Here is a 26,122-nt window from a genome sequence, read left to right on the forward strand (position 1 = left end):
TTTTTATACAGAGCAGCCTTCCTGCATGTTTACCTGACCTTTAAAAAAATCCCTATCTTGTTTAAAACTATTCTGAGCAAACATCCAGGAAAAACAGTATTTTTATTCTATGACCTTGTGTTAATACAATAAATATACAAAACTTGTGAACTACTCAGACATGCAACATCAGAGGGACAGAATGAGTGTGTTTCTACAGAACCATGACATTTACTAGGATGGCAGAGCATTGTTAGTAATTTACAAAATATACAAACATCCCTCAGATAAATAAATCCAAATCCTAAATTACAGATCACTGACTATTGACATTCCAGTGTTTAAACTTCATACTTTCAACCAAATTTGCCACAATACAACAAAATGACAATGTAAGTGGGTGCATATTGTGTTAACTGATAGGAGTCCAATGCCTCTGTTAGTAAAGTAATAAGATTTTAACAAACATCAGCCTTCAGTTCTCAAATTCAAAATGCGAATATTTTCCCTTTGGATCACAAATATTCATATATATGAATTTTGTACCGTAATGCATTTTTTGAGTGCAGAGGTAAACATGTAAGAATCATAAAATATCAGGGTTGGAAGGGACCTCAGGAGATCATCTAGTCCAACCCCCTGCTCAAAGCAGGACTGTAAGTAGACATGTGCGTGTCAGTTGCAAGTTGCTTTTTAATAATATCAAGACTGGTAATCTACTATTCTACAGTATGACAATAAATTTAACTGTGAGGATGGTGTCCCTCATACTCCATGAGAAAAAGAAAAATGCTTAATTCAGGCTTAAGATCCACCCTTAAAAGAAGTCCTCGGTACAATTTTCATACTTGGTTAAGACGACTCACAAAAGTAGGACTTGGATCTAGAGAGGCCTGAAAGGTGCTAGCAGATCACAACACAAACTGTAAAATAAAAATTCAGATGGAACATTGAAGAGTAAACAAATTTAAAAAAAGAACTAAAACCTCCTCTACTGATTTTAAAAAAGTGCTGGGGGACAGCTTTAGAGAGTGTCCCGGTTACTGTTATTTCAATTGCATTGTTTAATTCATAGCGAAGAGAATTCTATCTGGAGACAATACAATTATGAACAACAACTTCAGTACAGATCATATTGCAATGCTTTCTTACCATATTTATCTTTACTACTAAAATTGGATTTTGAGAAGTTAAATTATGAATTTAAGTTGTACTTGCAATTTATACAGGGATTTATGAATTGAAGTGCTACACTGCTCCAGGTATTAAGCTGTTGAAGGGTATTTTTTAAAATTGTCTTATTTTACAATATGCGTAAATTGAAGCGAGAAGATTATTCCTCTGTCAAAACCAATCCACATTTAGGACATGAGGCCTCTCTGGGCTGGTCTAAAAGCACTTAAAATGCTGCAGCTGCTTCAGGAGACACACTACCTATGTTGACAGGAGAATTCGCCCACTGACCTAGCACTTTCTATACTAGGAAATTAGGTCCATTTCACTGCATCACTCGGGGATGTGGATTTTTCACACTCCTGAGCGATGTAGTTATACCAACTAAATGTCCTAGTATACATCAGGCCTTTGTAATTTTAAGGTTCAAACTTGCAAACCTTTATTCATATGAGCAGTCATACTGATTTCAGCTAAAGCATTTATGTAAGATCTGGGGATCAGGTCCTTAATTATCTCACTATCTGAAACTGGCATTTTACGATTTTAAACTCAGTCCAAAGTACTACATATATTATCATCAAATAAACCAACCTACTTAGGAATCTCAAATGGCCTTAAATAGACAGCAACATGATTTTGAAGCAAGAGCTGATTAAGAAAATTACTCAAGTAACTGCATGAATCATGGTGCATCACAGCAACAGTTTAATTTATTAGACCAGGGGTCAGCAACCTTTCAGAAGTGGTGTGCGGAGTCTTCATTTATTCACTCTGATTTAAAGTTTTGCGTGACAGTAATACATTTTAAGAAGGTCTCTTTCTATAAGTCTATAATATATAACTAAACTATTGTTGTATGTAAAGTAAATAAGGTTTTTTAAATGTTTAAGAAGCTTCATTTAAAATTAAATTAAGATGCAGAGCCCCCGGACCGGTGGCCAGGACCCAGGCAGTGTGAATGCCACTGAAAATCAGCTCGTGTGCTGCCTTTGGCACGCATGCCATAGGTTGCCTACCCCTGTATTAGACAGATATCCATTTCAACAATGTGAATGTATTTAATTTTATTCTCTCAATGGAGATAAAAATATTTCACTTTTCCAACTCAAAATAGTTAAGAGTCTTCCTTATTCAGCTTGAATCAAATCACACATGAAGGCTGAGGTGCGTTAAAAGGAATTCAGGTATGTGTTAAATGCCACAGTTTAAAAAGTTTGATTAGAGAAAGTATTCCTGTAAAAAAATTAAATTAAATACTGTATATTCAGATTTTTGGAAAAGCAGTAATTAAAGTGACTGACCAAGCTATAGATTTAGTACCACTGGTAAACACAAATTGACACTGAAAAGAAAAATCCAACACCCCCACCACACACACACACACAAATTTCACTGCATATAAAGGTGGCAAACAACTGTTTATGGAAGTGTTCTAAAGGTTGGTAATTTTTCCTATAACAGAATGTGTTTTCCTAAGACATGAAAACTGAAATTAAAAATAGCAAATATAATCATTTAGCTCTTTGATCAAAACCATCAGTTAACTTCTCTTAACTGTACATCGCATTACACATTCTGGCAGCAAGAATGTCTATGCAATAGCAATTTCTGATTTAAAAAAAAGTATGCCATGAAAATGGATACAAACCAACACTAAGTGGTACAGATAAATCCTGGACCAAAAACACTAAGTCAGCATGGCCAAATATCTCAACAATATTCATGCAAACTTGTAGATTTATATTAAAAACCTACTGCCCTAAAAAAAAAAAAAAGAATTTACATTATCTACCAAACTTATATCTGTCCATCAGCTGCTGAAACTGCCACAGCAGCAGCCAAATCTAGAGTCTCAAACTGTCAGTCTACTTCTTACAGTAGAAATAGGGAAACAGGCTCAAGAACAAAAATAACTGCTCCCAAGTTAAAACAAAAGATTCCAGAGTGAAATACTAAAAACCCCCTCTAAATACATTTAACTGATCACAGAAAGTACCATATCAATTTCAGATCCATTGCTGAAGTTCCCACCAAAATATTGCTCCTCCAGAAAATATGGAGAATTATATATCTAGAATGTATTTAATGTTTTAAAGAGGGCAAAGAAGGTTGGTTGTGGGTTTTTTTGTTTTGATAAATAAATGTATAAAGGAATAAAACAAGATTTTTCCCCCCGTTTTAGCCCATGCACAGCTGAAGGAGAGACATACATGCTGTGTGTACTTTGAACGCAAGTCTTTAGGACTAGAATTAATAAGATGGAAAATAAAGTACAGTCAAAGAACTGTAGTGATTTTTGTATTTCACTAAATTTGGTTACCCTTGAAAGCATTTTGAGCTGCACTAGTTGCTGCTGTAGATGCTGCATTTGCTGCAGCTGTTTGTACAGTTTTGTTCGACATCACACCAGTTGCAAACTCTTGCTGGGCTTTTTCAAAACTAGCACCGGTTGTACGGTATAGGCCATGAACCTAAGACAGAAAGGGAGGGTGAAAAGGGAAGGGAGAGGAGAGAAACAAGAGTTAAAAAGTGTTATGATCATTCCATTATCTCTATTTGTAGATGCTACGCCAAAAAAGTCATATGACAAATTAAATGAATAGAGTGATGGGGAAATTTGATTCTGTTGCCTGCTTGCAGCTGTATGGAGGATAATCAAATGGGTGAACTTTAGTCCCCAGCATCAACAGCAAATATTTGTTGATGTTTTAGACCTATGTGCCTTTTAATTGGCATTAAAATAGTAAAATCCTAAACAATTAAAAAATGGAAATATAGCAAGTATAGAAACCATCTAGTGCAACATATTTGACATTAAGTGACACTCAAAATTAAACAGTTCTTAATGAATTAAAACGTTTTAAAAAAAGAAGAAACAACAATGCTTTTTAGAGAAAGTAGAGTTTAGTCTACTGTGGTAGCACATTTGGCAGGGTGAGGCAAATTGCTTAGTTGGGTTAAGACGACTTCATACTGACTGTTTGACGGAAAGGAGCTTTTGACAGGTAAGAGGAACGCTTCCCAAGAGATGCAGTGAGAGCAATGGGGAAAAATGTATCCCCTGAGCTGCCCCAGGTAGTAGTGGCAAAATGCTTTTTCCTACTGCTCAGAAACCAGCTATTAAAAAAAAAAAGGACCTGGCTCTAGCCCATGTTTCTAGCCTGGAGTTGCTTACGGAATCAGTCTCATCCATGCTCTGACCTTGTCAACACCTTCCCTCTTCCCTCCAATCCACATTTGCAGCTGCTCACCCTAAATCAGTTAAGTACTCCTCCAGAAACACCATCCCTCCTCCTGTTGCTTCCCTAAGATAGTTCCTTAGATACAAAGACAGAGGGAACATCATCTTTCCTTCAGTGAAGCTTATGAAGGTTTAAGTTCCATCTTATTTGGCTTCTCTCGTAAATGTTATTCCATATCAATAAAGATGTAAATAGCTCATGTCCAGATAATTATGTATTCCTGAGGAACCCAACTGTGTGTGGGAGAGAACTGAGTGTGACAGATCAGTGCCATGAGGAACAGCAGGATAGGAGAAAGGGAAATGCCTTTTAAAAAGTTATAGCACAGGAATGGGTTATGCTCTTGGAGGGAAAGATGATAACAACTGGATATCTCTCTCCGCCCTGCCACCTCTGAACAACTTCCCAAATATCAGCAGGACAGAATCCTTTAGGGATGGTTGAAATCCCCAAAAGATGACAGTTCCTTAAAGATAAGATAGGAAAACTAGAATGATAACAGAGAGGCCACCGCTGTATGCATTTGAACAACATGCATCGTATTTGGGTATTTTGTGTGTCTTAAGTTTATGCCTTCTGGATAGAAGGCAAACAAAAAGAAACTGGGTTCTATGTACTATATCCTGATCTAGGAAATATTTCTACAGTGCTGTCAAGTCCAGGACATCTTTCTTAGGAATTTTTAAAGCACTTATCACTAGAATATCTGAGAATGCATTTTTTCAAATGTGGATGCCTAAAGCTAGGACACTAAATAAAGGTGGCCTGATTTTCAAGGGTGCAGCGCACCGGCAGCTCCTACTGACTTCCAAAGGGAGATGGCTCCAAGAACAGATGAAAATTACTCAGCACCTCTGAAAATCAGGCCACTTATTTAACAGCCTTATTAGTCCCCCATGTTGCAAGATGACAACTGGAGTGCCTGGCACCTCAGTGTAGTGTGTCCTGTCCTTCCATTGGGGCAGGTTTTGTCTCATTCTCCTTCTCTCCCCACCACTTACTGTCTTTACTATCCCCACACTGACAATTTCAGTTTGCACAGACTAAATAGTATCTTTGTTTTACACAACACACACACAAAATGGCAGTGACTTCTGTCTCTGTGGAAACACAAGCAACAAGGTATTACAGAAATGCAGTCAGTACAGGTAAAGCAAAGCAGGAAGAGGACCTATAGGAATAGCAATTAACCCTATCAATTGTGAAGATGCAGGAGAGGACTTCCCTAAAGCAGAAAATTAGATCAGAGGACTGTGGAGTAAGTGGAAGTCTGAAATAGTAAAAACAAAGCAACTTACCTTTTTAAACATAACTAATGAGATGACAGCAGATGCTGTGAAAAGTGCTGTTATGATTATCATCATAATGCCAACAGGAATACTCTCGTTAAGCCCAGTCAGAGATGAAATCCATCCACTAAAGAAAAAAATGACAAACTTTCTTACAATGGTGCACTACATATTTCCTTTTAAAGAAACCTTTGTAACCTTCTGGTTCTGTTCTGACTGGAGGAAAGTAATGAAAATTATAAAATGTAAACAGTTTAATAAAGTACTTTTAGAAGTTCAGTTCCTAAATTATGTAGTCTTAAAGTTAGGGCACATCTACACTACAAACTTTTGCCAATGTAAGTTATGTCTTCATAAAGCTGCCAGAGTTAGTATATCGCTTGTGCACATGCATACTTGGCTCCTTGCATCAGCACCGCGCACACTCACCAGGAGTGCTTGTGTCGATACGCAGCGTGGAGCAGCAGGGGTAGGTATCCCAGTGTGCAGCTCACCACTGTCCAGCACAATGTCTTTTGGGAAGTTTTGGCAATGTATTGGGGGGGGGGGGCAGAAGAGAGTCATGCAGGACTGACTGGGACTGCAGGATCAAAGTTCCCACCATGCACCATAATACCATTTCTATACCATAATTTTCATGCCTACTTTGAAAATCCTACAAACCCACGTGGAACTTGTCACTGTCCGCCATCACCAACAGTAGCATGGTGCCTGCATAGCTCTACACTACTGTCACAAGCGCTACAACTATAGGATGCATGATCATCTGGTATTTACAGAGCCACAAGAAGAGCTGTGGGGAACATGATGATTTTCTGGAAGACAGACTGCTGTGGGACATAGAGCAAACCAATTCAATATTGTTAGTGGCAGCCACAGAACAGATGCAAACAGTGGAGCGCCACTTCTGGGCCTGAGAAATGGGCACTCACTGGTGGGGCTGCATCATAACGCAGGCTTGGGATGATAAGCAGTGGCTGCAGAAATTTTGGATGTGCAAGGCCACATTCCTGGATCTGTGTACTGAGCTCACGCAAGCAGTTCAGCACAGGGACCCCAGAATGAGAGCTACATTGACGGAGAAGCAAGTGGTGATCACACTGTAGAAACTTGCAACGCTGGATTGCTACCTGTCCTTGGGAAATCATTTTGGAGTTGGAAAATCCACTGTGGGGGCCATAGTCAAGCAGGCATGCAGGGCCATTAATCATCTCCTGCTCCACAGGCCTGTAACTCTCAGCAACGTGCAGGACATAAAAGATGGTTTTGCAGCAATGAGATTTCCAAACTGCAGTGGCATGATAGACAACACACATATCCCTATTTTGGCATCAGACCACCTTGCCACAAAGTACAACAACAGAAAAGAATTTTTCTGTGGTTATACAAGCGCTAGTGGATAAAGGACAGTTACCTGTTCCGTAACTGCAGTTCTTCGAGATGAGTTGCTCAGGTGTATTCCACAGTAGGTGTGTGTGCTCGCCACGTGCACCGGTGCTGGAAGTTTTTCCCTTAGCAGTACCTGTATGGGGGGAGCACTACTGCGACTCCTGGAGTGACGCCTCTATATCGCGCTATAAGGGGAGCCGCTCACTCCCCCCACCCTTGGTTCCTTCTTGCCAGACAACTCCGACAGAAGGGAAGGAGGGCAGGATGCAGAATACACCCGAGCAACACATCTCAAAGAACGCCAGTTATGGATCAGGTAACTGTCCTTTCTTCTTCAAGTGATTGCTCATGTGTATTCCACTGTAGGTGACTCCAAGCTATATCTGATGGAGGTGGGTAGGAGTTTAAGGGTTTCCAGAATGCAGTACCCCCTACCAAACCCGGCGTCATCCCATGCTTGGGAGACGATCGCATAATGCGAAGAAAAGGTTGGACCCCCGAGGTTCCTGTGCAGGTGGCGAGCCGGTCAGCCTGAGTGGGGTAGAGGGCTGGCGTGAGCTGCGGGTAGACCACGTCAAGAGAGGCAGCGAGTGGTCCTCGGAGCGGGGACTGTGCCGCATTGGGGAGGTCTGTTGTGCTCCCAGTGGCGACTTCCCTCGAGATCAGGGGCTCGTCTTGGGCAGCGCCCCGGGTACTGGGAGGGTTAGGATGTCACGCATGGCCTGTGCAGCCTCCAGTGTCAACCACATCCTCACCACAGGGGAGGCACATGGGGAAGGGACTGGGCTGCTCCACTCAATGCAAGTCGGAGGCCTGGGTCCTATGGGGGATCGCAGGCTGCCCAGCTCGGGTCCAGCCTCACCCCTTTCCTTCTCTTGGCGTCGCTGAGTCTTCCCTTGTTTCTTGGAGGGGGAGCGGTGCCGGCTAGTGGAGGGGACTTCGCTCCGCACCGAGGATGTGGTTCCGGGCGCCGAGTCTGTTCGGCATGCTGGTGCCAGGGCCAGCGTTGATTCCATTAGGAGAGCACAAAGCCTACTGTCCCTCTCCTTCTTAGTCCATGGCTTGAATGATCTACGGATCCTGCAGCGCTCACTTATGTGAGTTTTGCCCAAGCAGCGGAGACACTGAGTATGCGGGTCACTTCCTGGCATAGAACTGCGACAGGAATCGCACCACTTGAAGCCTGGGGCATGGGGCATGCCCCGAGCCCAGTCAACTAACTTGAGAAACTATTCAACTGTTGGAACAACTGCACTACTAAGGTTAAGTAGAGAAGCTGCAGCAAGGCTGGAGCATGAAGTTCTGACTACCTTCACAGTCAGCAAGAAGGAACTGAGGGTGGGGAGAGTGTGCGGCTCCCCTTATAGTGCGATATAGAGGCGCCACTCCAGGGGTCGCAGCGGTGCTCCCCCCGTACGGGTACTGCTAGGTGAAAAACTTCCGGCACCAGTGCACGTGGTGAGCACGCACACCTACTGTGGAATACACGTGAGCAATCACTTGAAGAACAACCTTGGACACTTCACTGACATCCGTGTTGGCTGGCCAGGGAATGTGCGTGACCCTTGCAACCTTAAGAACACAGGACCGTTCAGAGCGCTACAAGCAGGGATTTTCTTTCCCAACTGGCAGATTACCAATGGTGATGTAGAAATGCCAACAGTGATCCCAAGGACCCCGCCTACCCTTTACTCTTCTGGCTCATGAAATCATAGACCAGCCACCTGGACAGCACCAAAGAAAGATTCAAATACCAGCTCAGCAGGTGCAAAATTACAGTTGAATGTGCTTTTGGTAGACTGAAGGGGAAGTGGTGTTGTTTACTCCCCAAACTGGATCTCAGTGAGATTATATCCCAATGTGTACAGCTGCCAGGAGTTCACAATTGTGACCAGAGCAGTCAGTGTTGAGCACTGTGGGACAGCTGCTAGAGGACTGTTAGGGTTGAAACAAGTAATGTGGCGTCTACATTTGCGCTGCATCAACTTCAATACATTGACCATGGCTCGACACCGCACGGGGAGGCAGTGTCACTATATCAGCATAATGGAGAGCTTACATCGGTGGGAGACAAATTTAAGTGTAGAAACATGGACAACTAGGTCAGTGCAAGGCAGCTTATGTTGATGTAACTTTGTAGTGTAGACGAGGTTGTAAGACTTAAAAAAACCTCAAACTTTTCAGATTTTTAAACTGGATGTTACTTTTTTTAAAACTCTTAATGAAGAATGGTAGAATATAAATTCACACAGATAAACAGTTCTTTATTCTCTGATCAATAAAACATTTATTTAAAAAAAAAATCATACCAGATTATTTAACTGAGTAGCGTTAAACTAGTTTGTTTCTTTAGCTATACTGCTGCAAAGGATTGATGAAAATGCCAGTAATGTCAACAAGCCCTGTCTGACAGTTTCCTGGCTTTTTTCTTAACTACTGAGCCCCTAGGGTGGTCATCCTCATTGAGGGCAGCATGGCTTCAATTCCATTGCATTCAGTGAAAGAGAGTATCTTTTCCAAGAGCAGCCTCCCTTCCACTTGCTAAGGTTTTGAGGAAATGGAAGCCATCTTAACTGATGGTAGTGTGTGGTTTCACTCCTACTGAAAAACACGGGAGAGAGCTTTTCGAGGGGCTGTCTCATTCACATGCAACCACTACATTAGAGATAACATCACTGAAGTGAAAAAAAATTTCTCACCCAAGTAAATTGGATAATCATATGGTAAAACAAAGTAATCTGAAACTGAAGTCAACGTCTGTCTCTTCAATCTTAATTTTAAATTATGAACAGAGAAAACCAGGTAATGGACAATATAATGCCAAACTCAAAACCACAAAAGTCAGGAAATAAAGAGTGCACCTACATACCTACGTCACTGTCTCAAATATACACCCCACAGACATTCACAAGCACAAACTGTCCATTCCCCTAACAAGCAAATCAACCTTAATCAACCACAGTCACTAAGGTCACATCCATGCAACATTAATTCTGCCTTCTGTAGACTACAGTATTATCAACCTCAAGAGACCAAAAATCATGAGTCAGTTTTAAAACAAAACAAAACTGATTTTAATTTATATGATTTTTTGGGCCAGACTATATTTTGGTAGGCTTTTGGGGGGGGGGGGGGGTTTGGAAAGGGTGTGAGTGTCTGCCTTGATTTTTTTTAACCCCCCCTTCCTATCCTGTGTGTGAGAGTCAATTAGTGTTGCCCAGTCCTCCAAATGTATTGGGTAAGCGAACTTTGTTCCTACTGAAGAAACCTCTTCAGTGGAGGCATCCCAGCCCCACCCTCATCAGTTCTGCATCCCCAGCCTCCTCTCTACTCCTCCCGGTTCTCTTCACTCCTCTCGACCTTTTCCAGTCTTAGGAGGTGAGGGCAGCTCTTGAAGCTCTTTGTCCATCTCTGCCCCTTCCTAGGTAGGATGCTTTAGGGAGGCAGAGGGGAGGAGCAGAGAAACCATTCCACAGGATGCTCACAGGAGGGGAAGAAGGAGTGGTGCCACTCTGAGCTGCTGGGCTCTTTAGCTTCCCCTCCCCTACTATGAAAATGGCTTCATGATGCTATTGGGTGGGGGTGAAGAGACTTGGTAGCAGATTGATTGATTATTCTGCCCCAGGAGGAGGGAAAGTAGGGCAGACAGCTAATCAGCGGACTTAAATTCACTAGCGGGTTGGAGCTTCTTGCTTCATTACAATATTGGCTCCAGCCCCAGCCAAAATTATCTTGAAAAAAAAAAATCTCAAGAGTTGGCAACACTGTGTAAAAACAAAAACAAAAACCCAAAAACACTTGCAGGTCTCCTGGTTAAGAAAAAATATATATATGAGATGACCAAATCCATACTGTCAGAGACACGCTGCTAAAAGAACCTCAATGGCAAACAAAAAAGTAACATACTATGTATACAAGTTGTTATAAATGCTTACACTTCCAAAGGGGGGGGGGGAAACAGCCTCAAATATACAAACAGTAGGAAATGAATTAATCTCACACGAATACTGGCAAACAGAGAAGAATTAACCATTGTCACACCCAAACAACAATATGGCGCTGAGCTGCTAGGAAAACATAAGCATTTGAGAGTGTCTGTGGACATATGTGTCATGTAGGTATGTGTCTTTGCTCTGTCTCTTTTTCGCAGTGCTGAGTTTGGCATTATTGTCTCTTAACTGGTTTTCACAAAGTTGATTTTGATCTATATTAAAAGTGGTGCAGTTACTGACACTATTTTTTGGAAACTTCAGCAAACTATCTTCAATCTTAATTTCAGCATTTCCTAACTCTGAAGTGGTCGACTTTGAAAAGTTAACATTCTTTCAGAGTAGTTTTTAAATTGATACAATGTATATTTATAGTGCCCAGCATGTTTTGGGTGATGAATACAGTCAATGATAATTTTTTTTTAAACAAAAATGAAAATTTCACACTGTAGAGCATGCCAGCTAAATATAGTACCACCTAAACTGTTTCCCCTTCTCTAACTATCCCATATTTACAGGAATCTCACTCTTGGAAAATAAGTGGCTTAGGAATGTCTCATAATAACAATGATAAAACACTACAACACTGTACAAAAGTAGACCAATGCCCAGAACACGGAAAGGTGAAAGTGGAGGGTTAAATTAAGTGGGAAAGGGTGGGGAAGGGAGGGAAAGATAAGAGGTATAAAATACATTCATAGAAAAAGATAAGGAAAAAACTACACCACCCAACAGAACCTCAAGAATGTTTCCTCCAAAAAATCAAACAAACAAAACTTTAAAAATTGGCCTCTCAAGAGATATTTTAAAAGAAAACAAACCTCAGATTCTGTAGTACAAAGAATGATTAAGGATTTCTCCCTATAATCTAAATTTAAGCAAATAGTGTTTTGTCTGCCTTGAGATTTGCACCAGAAACTGCTTTGCCTGAATGAGTTGGAGCAGTGATGTAAACTAACTGAAGATCTGCCAGATCACAGCTATAAGAAATGCAATCAGACAGTGATTTAAATATGGCCCTTTTCATAAATTCAGTGTCAAAAGAATTGAACATTTGTACTTCGTTTACAATTACATAACCAACCAATTTAATGCCCTTTTAATGTAGAGTTTGTGGAGGTATGCAGGAATAGGAAAAATATTAATATGACAATAAATGCAATTAATTCAAAATGTTTTAGCATCTGTGCAATGTTAATACCAGAAAACCATCTAACCCTTGTAAAAACTTGTCTAAAGGTAAATCAATTACTAGACCCTGAAGCTCAGAAACAAGAAAACCCACACGCGTTGCAAATGACGTCAGGGCCATGGAGAAAATAGCTTTCCATTAAAGAAAGCTAAGCTTATAGATGGCTCAAAAGGAGCTTTTATTGGCTTTGTCAGAACCACATAACTATCCCATGCCAGAGGGTGAATTTTTAACTAGAGGATCAGAAAAGTATCATGCTCCCCATGAACATGACAACAGGTGGCTGCAGAGGTCCCTGGTCTACATTGAGCTAGCTCAATGTAAATTAAAAACACATGATAAATAGAGGGACTTGATCTCTGATCCTGATTCAAAAGGTAGAAGGACAGTCAAGTAGTTTGAGGGAGGCATTTGAAGGATCCATGTAGATCTGATTGCACCAAATCACAAATAGACATGGCAATTCTCCAAAAAGGGACATCTTTATGGAGTTTAATGTACCCATCCTACACACACCCACATTATACATCATTTGCAAGCTTTTTTTAATGTACATTTAGATGAGGTATGATGGGGAACTGCCAAGTGGTGCCGTAAGCCAGCAGACAAGGTGAAACAACAGTACTAAAAAGAGTGGTGTCTTTTTTTTTTTTGCAGTTCCAGAAACACTGCAACATGATAACGACTAGTTTTTACTATTTAAGTTAATGTAAACACCTTAATGTGGTATTTATTGATCAAAGCTACCAAACGACAACGTATTTTTATTGGTTTTTCAAGGGCAATATTTTTTCTAGAAATGATTAAGCATGTGACAAAAATCAACATTTTACAATACACTAACATGAAATATTTTCACATTGCATATATAATTGTCAAAGTGATAATTTTCTATACTTTCAATTGAAATTTGCTGAGCAGATCAATCACATCTCACACTGAAGGTTGTGCAGGAATAGATTGAGTGCCCATAGTTCGTAATGCATCATGAGTAGATATAAATTCATGTGAATCCCTAACCTAATGCTTCTCCGTTTGTAAGCTTTGACCGTACAATGCAGTCTCATACGCTTAGTAGAATGTTTTAATTTGTAATTCCCTATCCATACACTACCTTTTGAAATACTCTAGAAACTAGCTTTTTAAATTCAGTGAGACTTATGCATAGGTAGGTATTAACATTAGAGATGACAACAAACATTCATATTATGAACATTACTCCTGGGGGAATTCTGCACCAAAAAACAAAAACAAAAATTCTGCACACAATATTTTAAAATTCCGCAAAATTTGTCAAATTTTAGAACCCAGAACACAGCCATGGGCCCCACCCAGCCCAGCCCCCATCCCTCTCTCCCAGAACCCAGCTGTGCCCCCGAGCTCAGACATCCTCCTCCTCCCTCCCAAAAAAATGTAGATGAACTGGTTCCTGTACTCTTCAAGGGCCCGATGGCACCTGAGCTTCTACAAGTCCTTATTTGTGCCTGTACCAATAGGGGTTGCTACTCAATCAACTGTGGTTTTAGTCAGAACAATCGTCCCTGCACAGAACTGCATATATACCAAGGAAATGAACAGTGTGGTAACCCACACACTCTCAGATATCATAACAACAAACAAGAGGATGATGATGATGACGATGACTAGAAACATCACCAGCCCTATTACATTTCAATAATACCTGTACAAGTTTATAATTAGATTTTGTTTTACCCTTTAGATTGTTGTTGTGAAGTCCAATTTTAGGCCTTGAAATGATACATAAAGTCACTAAACTAACAAATGAATGCAAATATTTCAAAGTGATAATTTTAACATGTTGATGGTGCCATTGCAAATCCTGTTTCTATGGTAACAGCACCATTTGACAGCTCCACATCATACTTCATCTTAAAGTAAACATAATAAGCTTTAAAATTATGTGTGCGCTTAGAGAGGGTTCATTAGGTCTACTAAATGGGTCATGTCTGCCACTCGCCTAAAATCTTTTCCACTATTGGATATGTACTTTGGATACTTTGGGGGAATCGTACTAATTGGAGCTTGCCTCTGGACTACCTCCAGGATAGCAAAGCTCTATGGTTCTGTTACACTGATGTAAAGTGACGGTTCTTGTGATGTTTGCCTCCACTGGGGATCTCAGGGTCCACTGAGGTTGATTTACATGCAGACTTGCCATGGCTATTATGAATACAGCCAAAGCCCTGCCTGCCAGCATTTGTAGCCTGGTCCAGGTTGACACACTCTAGTTCCAACATTTGCTGTATCAGACTTTAATGTCCTCGATCCTGCCGAGGCAGGAAGATCTCAAGTTGAGCTCTGTCTAGCAAAGTTCCTATGTATTCCAGCTGTCTATGGGAGACAAGCAAGGGGTTGCTTTGTGTAGTTTATCATGACTCCTAATCACTCCAGTGCTTTGGTGGGGACATGTAGTGATTTTTAGACAACTTCTTCAGTGGTGTCCTTGGTCTGCCAAACATTCCAACAGGAGAAAATATGTAATCCCAATCCTGTACATATAGTCCTTACTACAGTCATAACCATTTCATGAAAACATGTGGGGTGCTGAAGCCAACCCATAAATCCATACATAGAAATAATCCTATTCCTCTATGAAGATGACCTCAGTCAAATTTCAGGATGCTTCTGGGGGGGCAGAGATTTCAGGTAATTCCCACTAAACCCGATGGTTATGTGGGTGACCCTCTCCAAAAAAGTTTTGTAAATCATGCTTGTCATATTTGACTCCAAGATTTAAAATCCATCTATGTTGATCTTCTATGAGAGAAACCTTCCTGGTACAGTCACATTTCTTGAAGCCACTGAGCTGCCTGCCTTCCCCCTTTGCAGGTGAGGAGGATATCATACCAAAATAGATAAAACTAAAACCTGTGCTGAGTGCTCAAAATATGCTGATGCACTCGTAAAAGTGCTGATGGCTCACAAGCTGAGTACTGATTAACCAAAACTCCAAAAAGAATTCATCCAAAAGCTGCTCAATGTAAAACTTTGATTCTGGCCTCAAAGTATCAAGTACTAACAACAGATGATTCAACGAGCACTTGGTTCTATGGGCAAAGCCCCAACATATCAGAGCCTCAACACAAATGTGCCAAGACAATGGATTCCGCATAATCAAAAACTTTCCAAAGAAAACAAACAAAACCAGTGAGAAAGGGGTTACTGACCCTAAGAGACCAGCAGATTAGACAGTATGATTCAAAGGCCTTGACAACATTAGTGCTCTGGGATCATGCAGCCTAAAGCATCAACAAACTGGAAGGAAGTCACATATCAGAAAAGGATACTATCTTGATAAAAGACAGAATATACAATTCCCTTGTCTGCTGGCTTTCCAAAAGGAACCTACTGGAAATTTTAAACAATAGCAACTGGTGGTGCACAACAGACCAGTAAAAGGGAAGAATCTCACATGCTATCATCCAGTACTGCAGATAGCCAAAATGTTTACAATTGGTGAGGTCAACCCTGTCTTGTGTTGCAAGCACAAGACCCAAAAGCAAGACCTCACCGGTCTTGTCTGAAAATGGATACTGACCGTCAAAAGGTAAGTCCTCAATAGACTGCTCAATGTCCAGAGCTATCCCAAAATCATATAACCAGGATGCCCTTATTATAACTGTGTAGGCCATAGTCCTCAACAAAGCATATGCAGCTTCTAGAGCAGACTGGAATTAAATCTGTGCCACCACCTGTTTCTCAGTTAATAAGGCCCTGAATCACTCCTTTGTATCATCCAGCAATTTGACAATTTTGACATCACCTCCCCATTAAGAAAATCATATTTTCCAAGAAGGGCTTGCTGTCCTCATCTGGAACAAAGCAGTAGAATAAATCTCTCCCCTTAACGCATCCAGTCTCTTAACCACTTTTTCTTTTGGGGTAGACTTGAATTTCCCCTGCCACGATCTCTCATTAGCGGCTGTGACAATTAGGGAGTTTGATGCTTGGTGGGAGTAAAAAAACCACAAACCCCTAAGATGGGACATGGTACTGTTTATCAGTATGTTTGGCTACAGGAGTGGTAAGAGCCAGAGTCGATTGCCGCGGCGCCCCCGTCGACTGCGCTTACTCCTCCTGCCAAGGTGGAGTATGGGTGTCGATTAGCAGATCCATTTATCGCATCCAGACGAGACGCAATAAATCAATCCCCGATTCATCGAACACTACCCGCCGATCTGGCAGGTAGTATAGATGTACCCAAAGATTCAGCAAGTAGATATGATGCAGAAAATAAACCATGAGGAGAGAACTGCACAGGGAGCTCTAACATAAGCCAGTGGCAATAAGAAGGAACTGAGAGGGGGTCAGGGCGGTGCCTTTATATAACCTTGTGAGGGACCATGAGGCTGCGCAGGGCACATGTGCTTCCCCAACAGGTACTACTGCAGGGAAAAAGATTTTGAGCTCCGAGTGTCCTCCAGATCTTCTGCAAAACTACAGTAACTCCTCACTTAAAATTCGCCCAGTTAACACTGTTTCATTGCTGATCAATTAGAGAACGAAGTTGCACAATGCTCCCTTATAACACTGTTTGGCAGTCGCCTGCTTTGTCCACTGCTAGCAGAAAGAGCAGCCCATTGGAGGTAGCTGGTGGGGGCTTGGAACCAGGGTGGACTGGCAGCCCCCCCCCGCCACATCAGCTCCCCAATCTCCTAAGTTCTCTGTGCAGCACCCACCTGCAGGCTATCAATTGCTGGGCAGTTCAGCTGTCCCTCCACCCAACGCCCTGTGTGGCTCCTGGAAGCCTCCTACTTGTTGTGCAGGGGGAGGGGAAGAGAGGTGCTAATGTCAGGGTGTCCCCCTCCCCCACGCTCCTTTACCCCATCTCCACAGAAGTGGGGACGGGACACTACAGGGCTCAGGATGGAGGGAGCTTGCTGGCAGAAGCTGCTGCCTCAACTTGCTGATCTACTTAAAAAGGCAGTGTACTTAGAGTGGGGTCAACATACTTAAAGGGGCAATGCGCGTCTCTCTCTCTCTCTCTCACTCATGGTGTGAGTCTCTGTCTTTCTGTCATGCTGTCTCCCCTCCCTCCATTCCTGCTGCCTTGTAGAGTGTGAGGCTACATTAAAAACAATGTGTTAACTCTTGAGGGCTCAGCTAAGTGCTAGTTCATCATTTAGCAGTAAGGCATCCCCTGGGAAATATCCCACCCCTTTCCACCCTCTGACTTCACCACCTCAACCAAGCTTCACAATCATCATTGCTGTCTACAGTATTAAACTGTTTAAAACTTATACTGTGTCTTTTATAGTCTTTTGTCTGGTGAAAACTTTTTTCCCCTAGAACCTAACCCCCCTCGGCCCCTCATTACATTAATTCTTATGGTGAAATTGGATTTGCTTAACATCGTTTTGCTTAAAGTAGCATTTTTCAGGAACATAATTACAACGTTAAGCGAGGAGTTACTGTACTTCAATTTACTGTCAAATGTGAATCAAGGCTGGAATACGCACACATACTCTCACCAATTCAGAACACTTATCAACTTCCTTATATCATGCCCATTTGCTTCTAAGTCCTTTAAAAGTAAGCAGCCAGGATGCATGCCATTGTTTAGTAAGGTATCCCCAATGTAATATTTTTGTTTTCACGTTCAATATGTTAATATAAACTGAAACTGTTACAGAAGTCTGCTTGATTGAAATGTTAGTTATTGCAAGTGAAGCATAATTGAAAATTACATTAGTGAATACATTATATCACCCAAGTTATTTTTAAGATTTCTTTTCTTAGTTTTATTCTAAATATAGGGCAAATCACATACATAAACACAGTCAATGTTTGCTAGAGTTGATAGGAAACTGGGACAGTTAGGGGCTTAGGGTGAAAGATAACATTCTGGTCACCCTAATAGCAGGAATACCTGCCTCTCCAGATATCTTTGAGATAGATTTTTCCTACAATAAGGAGCAAAGAGTCTTGTGGCACCTTATAGTCTAACAGACGTTTTGGAGCATGAGCTTTCGTGGCTGAATACTCACTTCGTCGGATGCATATAGTGCATCCGACAAAGTGGGTATTCACCCACAAAAGCTCATGCTCCAAAACGTCTGTTAGACTATAAGGTGCCACAAGACTCTTTGCTGCTTTTACAGATCCAGACTAACACGGCTACCCCTCTGATACCTACAATAAGGAGCACTCTACAATGATATCTGGCCCCCTCATCACCAAAACGCCAAATGAAAAATATTACCTAGTAAATTATTTCTCTGCCTACACCTATTGTCTTTTACACTGAGATTTTTAACACACCAGTTTTATTCTTTGATATGTAATATAAAATTGAATAAAGCTAATCACTCACCAGTTACCCCATCCTTGAAATCCCGCAGCCTGGAGTACATGTACAGCAAATTGACAGATATACACAAAGAAGAACACAAAGAATCTGAAAGAACTGTCACTCCTGAAAGAGAAAACAAAGAAGCTGGTCAGGAAGTTAAAATCATATTCAAATACACAACTACATTACCAAAGTAACTTTTTCAACCATAAAAATTATTGGAGAACAGATTTTATAGACTGAGTTAGACCACAGTTAAACACCAAATGGTAATTCTTTATATCTACACGAGCTTCTACTCTGAAAGTGATGACATTTTTACATAAATCTTCTTAATTCTGCTTCACTGTATTTAGAATCACAGAAGTGGTAGGGCTGGAAGGGACTTCAAGAAGTCTTCAAGTCCAGCCCCCTGCATTGAGGCAGGACCAAGCAATTCTAGACCATCCCTGACAGGTGTTTGTCTAATCTGTTCTTAAAAACTTCCAATGATGGTGATTCCACAATTTCCCTTGGAAGCCTATTCCAGTGCTTAACTATCCTTATAGCTAGTTTTCCCTAATATCTACCCTAAATCTCCCTTGCTACAGTTTAAGCTGATTACTTCTAGTCCTACCTTCAGTGGACAAGGAAAACAACTGATCACCATCCTTTTATAACAGTCATCAACATATTTGAAGATCGTTATCAGGCCCCCCCTCAGTCTTCTTTTCTATAACCAAACATGGCCAGGTTTTTTTAAAACCTTTTCTCGTCGTTCAGGTTTTCTAAGCCTTTTATCATTTTTGTTGCTCTCCTCCTGACCCTCTCCAGCTTGTCCACATCTTTCCTGAAGTGTGGAGCCCAGAACTCGACACAGTACTCCAGCTAAGGCCTCGCCAATGCCAAGTAAAGCGGGACAATTACCGCCTGTGTCTTACATACAACACTCCCATTAATACATACCAGAATAAGAGCCTTTTTGTAATTGCATCACATTCTTGACTCTCGTTCAATATGTGATCCTCTAACCCCCAGATCCTTTTTAGGAGTATTAATGCCAGCCAATTATTCTCCATTTGATAGTTGTGCATTTCATTTTTTCTTCCTAAAAGTAGTACTTTTTGCACTTGTCTTTACTGAATTTCATCTTATTGATGAAATTCTCCAATTTAACAAGGTTGTTTTTTATTCTAATCTTATCCTCCAAAGTGCTGGCAACCTCTCCCAGCGTGGTGTCATCAGCAGATTTTACAAGCATACTGTCCACTCCATTATCCAAGTCACTAATGAAAATATTGAATAGTACCACACCCAGGTCAGAGACCGCTCTGGGACCCCACTAGATACATTCCCCCTGTTTGACAGAGAACCACTGATAACTACTCTGTGTGTAAAGTCTTTCAACCAGTTGTGCACCCACCTTGTGCACCCTTATAGTAATTTCATCTAGCTAGACCACATTTCCATAGTTTGCTTATGAGAATGTCATATGGGGCTGTGTCAAAGGCCTTATTAAAATCAAGACATATCACACCTACACAGTTTCCACCCAATCCACTAGGTCAGTAGCCCTCTCAAAGAAAATCAGGTTAATTTGGCATGATTTGTTCTTGACAAATCCATGTTGGCTGTTCCTTATAACCCTATCACCCTCTAGGTGCTTTCAAATGGATTGTTTAATAATTTGCTCCAGTATCTTTCCAGGTATCAAAGTCAGGCTAACTAGTCTACAGTTCTTCTTTGCTCCCCCTTTTAAAAATGAGTATTATGTTTGCCTCTCTCCAGTCCTCTGAGACATCATGCATCCTCCATGAATTCTCAAAGATAATAGTTAATGATCCTGGGATTGCTTCAGCTAGTTCCAAAAGTACCGTAGGATGAATTTCATCAGGCCCTGCCAACTTGAATATATCAAATTTATTTAAAATGTTCATTAACTGTTCTTTCCTTATTTTTTATTGCATTTCTTCCCCCCTTGCTAGTAAGATTGTGTTGAGTATCAGGTCACCGAAAGTATTTATGGAACTTTTTTTTATTACCTTTTATGTTCCTTCCTAGGTACAAGTCATTTTGTGCCTCAGATTTTCTGATGTTGTGCCTATATGCTTGTGCTACGCTTTTGTACTCATCTTTGGTAACTTGTTAATGTTGTCGCTTTTTGTAGGATCCCTTTTTGATTTTTAGGTAATTGAAAAGCTCCTGATGGATTTATATTGACCTCTTACTATTCTTCCTGTCTTTCTTTCCTTTGTACTGGAATAATTTGTCGTTATGCCTTTAATATTATCTACTTTAGAAACTGCCAGCTCTCCTGAACTCCTGTGTCTCTTAGGGTATGTCTACATTACGAAATTAGGTCAATTTTATCGAAGTCGATTTTTCAGAATTCGATTTTATACAGTCTATTGCATATGTCCATACTAAGCGCATTAAGCTGGTGGCGTGCATCCTCACTACCGCGGCTAGCAACGACTTACATAGCGGTGCACTGTGGGTAGCTATCCCACAGTCTCTGCTGCCCATTGGAATTCTGGGTTAAGCTCCCAATGCCTGATGAGGCAAAAACTTTGTCGCGGGTGGTTTTGGGTAGATGTCATCAGGCCCTCCTCCCTCCCTCCTTCCATGAAAGCAACAGCAGACAATCGTTTCACGCCTTTTTTCCGGGGTCCCGTCCGCCGGACCCGCTCAGCCCGCTGCCTGCCTGGATGATCAGAACCCCAGGCAGGCAGCGAGCCAAATGGGGCCAATGGACAGAGCCCCAAACTGGCAGCGGGCTGAGCAGCTCAGTCCGATGCCTGGGGCTCCGTCCACCGGCTCCTGCCAGCCGGGGTCCTGCTCAGCTGGCAGACCTTGGTGAGGTCAATCATGGGTGCCTGGACAGACATGGATAGCCTCCTCTTAGAGCACTGAATGGGAGTGACTCCAGGTCATTCTCTTCTTTAAGTTTCATCTCATGGACATTCAGTCCTGCCTGGAATATCATGCGAGCTGGAGGCTTCTGCCTCAGGCTGCTCTCCCAGCTGGCATTAGCACACGTTGCACCTACCCCAGCCTGCTCCTTGCTCCCATGGCTCATGAAGCCTGGACAGTAGTAAGGAGCAGTTCAACTTGTGGAATGACAAATCCAGAACGAAGGATTGCACTCTATGGGCCACGTTAAGATTATTTCAGAGTCCTAATAGCATTTAGTCCCTATAAAAGGCTTCATGAAAATTTCCCCCCGCCTTTAACAAAAATGTTAATTTATCAGAGCAGCTGAAAGGGTAAGGAACCCGGGACTATAACTCAGAGAGAGATCCATATTATTTAACTGATAATTGATATAATTCAAAGTAAAATTTCACAGTGCTGTCTGTTCTAAGACTAAAAATGCAGGAGGGGAGTCAGAAAAAGGAACAGTAACCTGTTTCCGCCCGGTTTCGAACTGGGGACGTTTCGCATGTTAGGAGGAACGCGATCACCACTACACTATGGGGCTTTCACGTGTTAGGTGAATGCGATAACCACTACACTACAGGGCTTCTTTTTTGCCACAGACTTTGCCGAATGCACAGGAATGTTTTCTCTAGCTACAGAAGCTACCTAACGCAATGCCTATTTCTATGGCCTTCCCGCTCACAAAGCGATCATGCTGACACAGTGCGCAGCGCACGTGACACAGCGACCTGGCTCGGGCAGGATCGCTAGCGAGGCATGATACTTTTGCAGTTAAGCAAACACAGCAATTCTTTCCTGGTCTCTGCCACTGAATGCCTCCATGCATTATGCTGTGTCCTATCAATGTGGAAGGACTGCATGAGCTCAGAAAACATGTCATCGCAAGTGCGGTTTTTTCGCCTTCTAATCTGCGATAACCTCAGGGATGGAGATGATAGGGGGAGCGTAGAAACATTCTGGGGGGACTGCATGGTCACCTGTGCTGCTGAGTTCACCATGCTGGCCAAACAGGAAATGAAATTCAAAAGTTCCCAGGGCTTTTCCTATGTACCTGGCTTGTGCATCTGAGTTCAAAGTGCTGTCCAGAGTGGTCACAATGGAGCACTCTGGGATAGCTCCTGGAGGCCAATACCATTGAATTGCATCCACACTACCCCAAATTCGACCCAGCGATGTCAAGTTTTTTTTAAAATATATTGTCCTTGTTCTGCTGCTCTCGCTTCTTCCTTTCATGATCATTTTCACACAAATTGCCTTCAACCTTCAGATTGCCTTCCATCTTCAGGCCTTGTATACACTTGTGGCAGTGTGTAGGTTACATGTAACTACATGCTACAGTAAAAAGCAGGCTGCGTCCAGACTGTGTTGTTTATCTACACATGGCAGTGAAAGGCTCTGGCAGGTGGGAGACAGAGGAGAAAGGTTCCAGCAACAGGGAGGCAGCAGGACACTACACTACTAAAAATAGCAGTGTAGACATAGGAAACTCTGCCTGGCGTCTAGTGAGCCATGAATGGTATACACCCTAAGCTTCTGGCATGTCTGCATTCTACTTGCCTAAGCAGTGCCTCATCATCTACACTGCTATATATACATCCATCCTAGCTGGGTGTGCAGTGTCTGTACTCTACACACTGCCATAAGTACAAACCTACCCTTAGATTCATTTTGTATCTGCTTATAGTGACAAAAACAAGCCTTTACTGGTTTTGCCTCCATAGTTATTGAACAGCCAACAAAGCTCTGAGAGAGGAAACTAGAGTCTATTCCTTCCTGTGCATCTTGAACAGATTGTGTACCAAGTTCTTTTCAATTACACCTGTGAGTTTGTACAGAATGTAGTGGGGCTGCATAGGTGTCTCTGAGGGAATAATTTTGGGGATAACACATAAGAAAGAGAACTCTGGTTAACTCTCAGACTGGAGTTTGCAGACCTGGTAGGGGAAAAAATCTGCACCTTTTACTTGAAAGCTGAGAACATCTGATATAGAGTCACTGAGACATAATATACACAGAACCACAATATGTCATTTCTAGAGTTACATTTTCAGCCACACTACTGGAACCATTTAGCAGCAAAAAATTCTCATACACCTCATACTACCAGTTTATATACTCACTATCTGGAAAGGAGGACTAAAAACTGGACCAAAAGAAGCACATCTGGTTCTGAAAAACTGCATAAGTGATGTTCTTCTGTCAGAACTATCTAAAGGCTGTGGAAGTTGGAAGAATTTATATAGCCACAGAAGACAGAGATGGGGAAAACAAAAAATCATAATTCCCTCTCTGTACCAAAAAATAATTGCTAACCACTATACATTTTCTCCAATCTAGTTTTAAAAGGTGCAAGCAATGAGTTTTCCACTGCCTCCCTGCAAAAACTATTCCACAGCCAAGTACGTGTCTCTAGGAGTGTTTTCCCTTGTGAAACTTCCTTCCCACTTCTTAGTTATGCCCTTATGTACCATAATATATAATTCTCCATCCTCGGTGTGTTTACGCTCTTCATTAGGCAAACAGTATACATGTTTAGCTCTTTTAATCTTTTCTCATAAGTCAATTACTTCAACCTCCTGATCATTTCTATTGCTTCCTTATGAATTCCTTTCGAGTTCTTTTGTGCTCCATATGTTAACACTTGTTAGTCTCTAAGGTGCCACAAGTACTCCTGTTCTTTTTGCGGATACAGACTAACATGGCTGCTAATCTGAAACTCCAATTAATCTTATTTATCTCTTCTTTTCCTACTCCTTTCCTTATATGTTAAAGAGGAAAAAATGTATGCCCACACCCTGGCAACCTCTTCAGACTTCTTCACACTGCATAACACAAAACATTCACTGGCATAGAGTACAAAGCAGAGAAGGAAGGAGACTGAATGCAGAAGAATCAGCAGGGGATGCTCAGCAGCAGAAGTGTAACTTCCTTTCCTCAAAACAGCAGAGGTGAGGCAACCACCAATATCCGTTCTTGGTCCACATGCAACCCGCCTGCTTAAGCAGGAAAAAGACAGACACTAATGTCTATACTAGAAACACTACAATGGCATAGCTGCAGATGAGCTGCTGTAGTGCTGCAGTGTAGACTCTACAGTGGTGTAAGGGGTTCTTCCATCGCTGCACTGGGCTTAGGTTGGCTTAACTACATCGCACGGGCATGAAATTTTTCACAGCCCTGAATAATGTTGTTAAGCCAACTTAACTGTAGCATAGACTAGCCCTAAGTAATAAATGGTGCCTAGATAGAAGCTGCAAAAAAAATGAACCATTTAAAAAAACATTTCAACTTTTTTGTTTGTTGAGGTAGGGGAAGAAGCGGAGAGGAATGTGAAACATCTCACTGTGAGCACCCAGTGGTATCTCCTGTCTAGAGCCAAGAAATTTAAAACCTAAAAGAAAGATGTTTGTTCTTGGCTCTGCTGGGTGGAAAGCAGAGCTGTAGCTATGAAGCCCAAAGTAGTGTACACATTTGGGAGGAAGCTGGAAGGTGGGACGACTGATACCCATCCACCATTCTCTCCATATCCTCCCCCTGTACAGCCCAGATCAACCTCCATAAGACTTATCCTGGAGAGTGTGGGTAGGTCATCTCAGAGGCAGGAATTTCCAACCCCAGCTCCGAATCATACTGGTTTTCCAATCACCAAGTGGTCTTAAGCCCTTGGGAACTTCGACCCTATATATGTAGGCTCCCCAGCACTCCCTATCCTCTACAGCTGATTATATACATATAATGGGTTCAGTGTTAATCAATCTTAAGTTTCCAGCTAAATTTGCTTTTTAGTTAACCACATCATCCCTTGAACAACATCTATGGAAAGCTATGCTGTTGGTTAAAAGGAAAACATACAGAACACAGCAGCTGCCCAAGTTATTGAAATATAGGACTGAAAGAAGAGGATTTTAAAGTTTAAGTCAGTAAAAATATAATCCTTCATTATGATATGAATAGCGTAAGCACTAAAGAATTTCAGAAAAAGTGCCCGCTCACATACTTGCACAAAACAAACTGTGAATTAAAACCAATTTAGTTATCTCAGTGTAAGTTTGTGTGCAGACCAGGCCTTAAATCAAGGTGTACTTGCTGAGAACAAGGCTTGTTAAGTTGGTGCTTGTTGGAAACGGACCACTGAAAAAAATTTAATCATGAACATTCAGAGTCAGAATGCAACTGTGATAGTAACTGCTCCTTAATTCATGTACATGAGAGGGGAAAAAAGAACAAAGTGTGAGAGCTATGAAAGATATTTAAAACTTTAAATTTTTCCTTTGGCCACTTCACTGTTTTGTAGAAAAATAAAAATAAAATCCCACAGACCATTTGAGCCCCCAAGAGAACCTTGTATATATAATCAAGATATCAAAACCTTTACCCAATTTGTATTTATTTGCTATAGCATTTCTTTTTGTATTAGGATTTAACGCACTATTGATCAAAGTTCAAATTAAATCCATTGATAAGCTCTCAAGAGTAATCAAAACTCAAAGAAGTTTATTTCACACACAGTATAGTTGTATACAGAGCTCTAAAATATTTAACTGTGACACTACTTTTTGAAAGACATGACTCAGTTTGATTACTGATTAATTTACTATATCACATTAGAGTTCTAGATTTCTTAAACTAAAAGA

General features: G+C 41.4%; 1 protein-coding gene across 8 annotated transcripts in view; it reads right to left on the reverse strand.

The window, feature by feature from the left end:
- SCAMP1 (secretory carrier membrane protein 1) overlaps positions 1-26,122 on the reverse strand; it is a 104,023-nt gene that overhangs the window by 26,864 nt on the left and 51,037 nt on the right. For 6 of the 8 annotated variants that reach the window (XR_005600936.1, XR_005600935.1, XR_005600937.1 and 3 more), the window contains 3 exons: positions 18,591-18,692; positions 5,696-5,813; positions 3,476-3,626 (listed from right to left, as the gene is read on the reverse strand). Coding sequence is in view for 3 of the 8 variants with exons in the window: in XM_039545949.1 (XP_039401883.1) it covers positions 3,476-3,626; positions 5,696-5,813; positions 18,591-18,692 (371 nt within the window). In the remaining 5 variants the exon portion in view is untranslated. Of the gene's footprint in view, positions 1-2,081; positions 3,627-5,695; positions 5,814-18,590; positions 18,693-26,122 lie in introns of those variants that run through there. The other 2 variants (XM_039545951.1, XM_039545952.1) reach the window with 1 other exon arrangement.

This window comes from Mauremys reevesii, linkage group 6 (assembly GCF_016161935.1).
Source record: "Mauremys reevesii isolate NIE-2019 linkage group 6, ASM1616193v1, whole genome shotgun sequence".
Classification (NCBI taxonomy): Eukaryota; Metazoa; Chordata; order Testudines; family Geoemydidae; genus Mauremys; species Mauremys reevesii.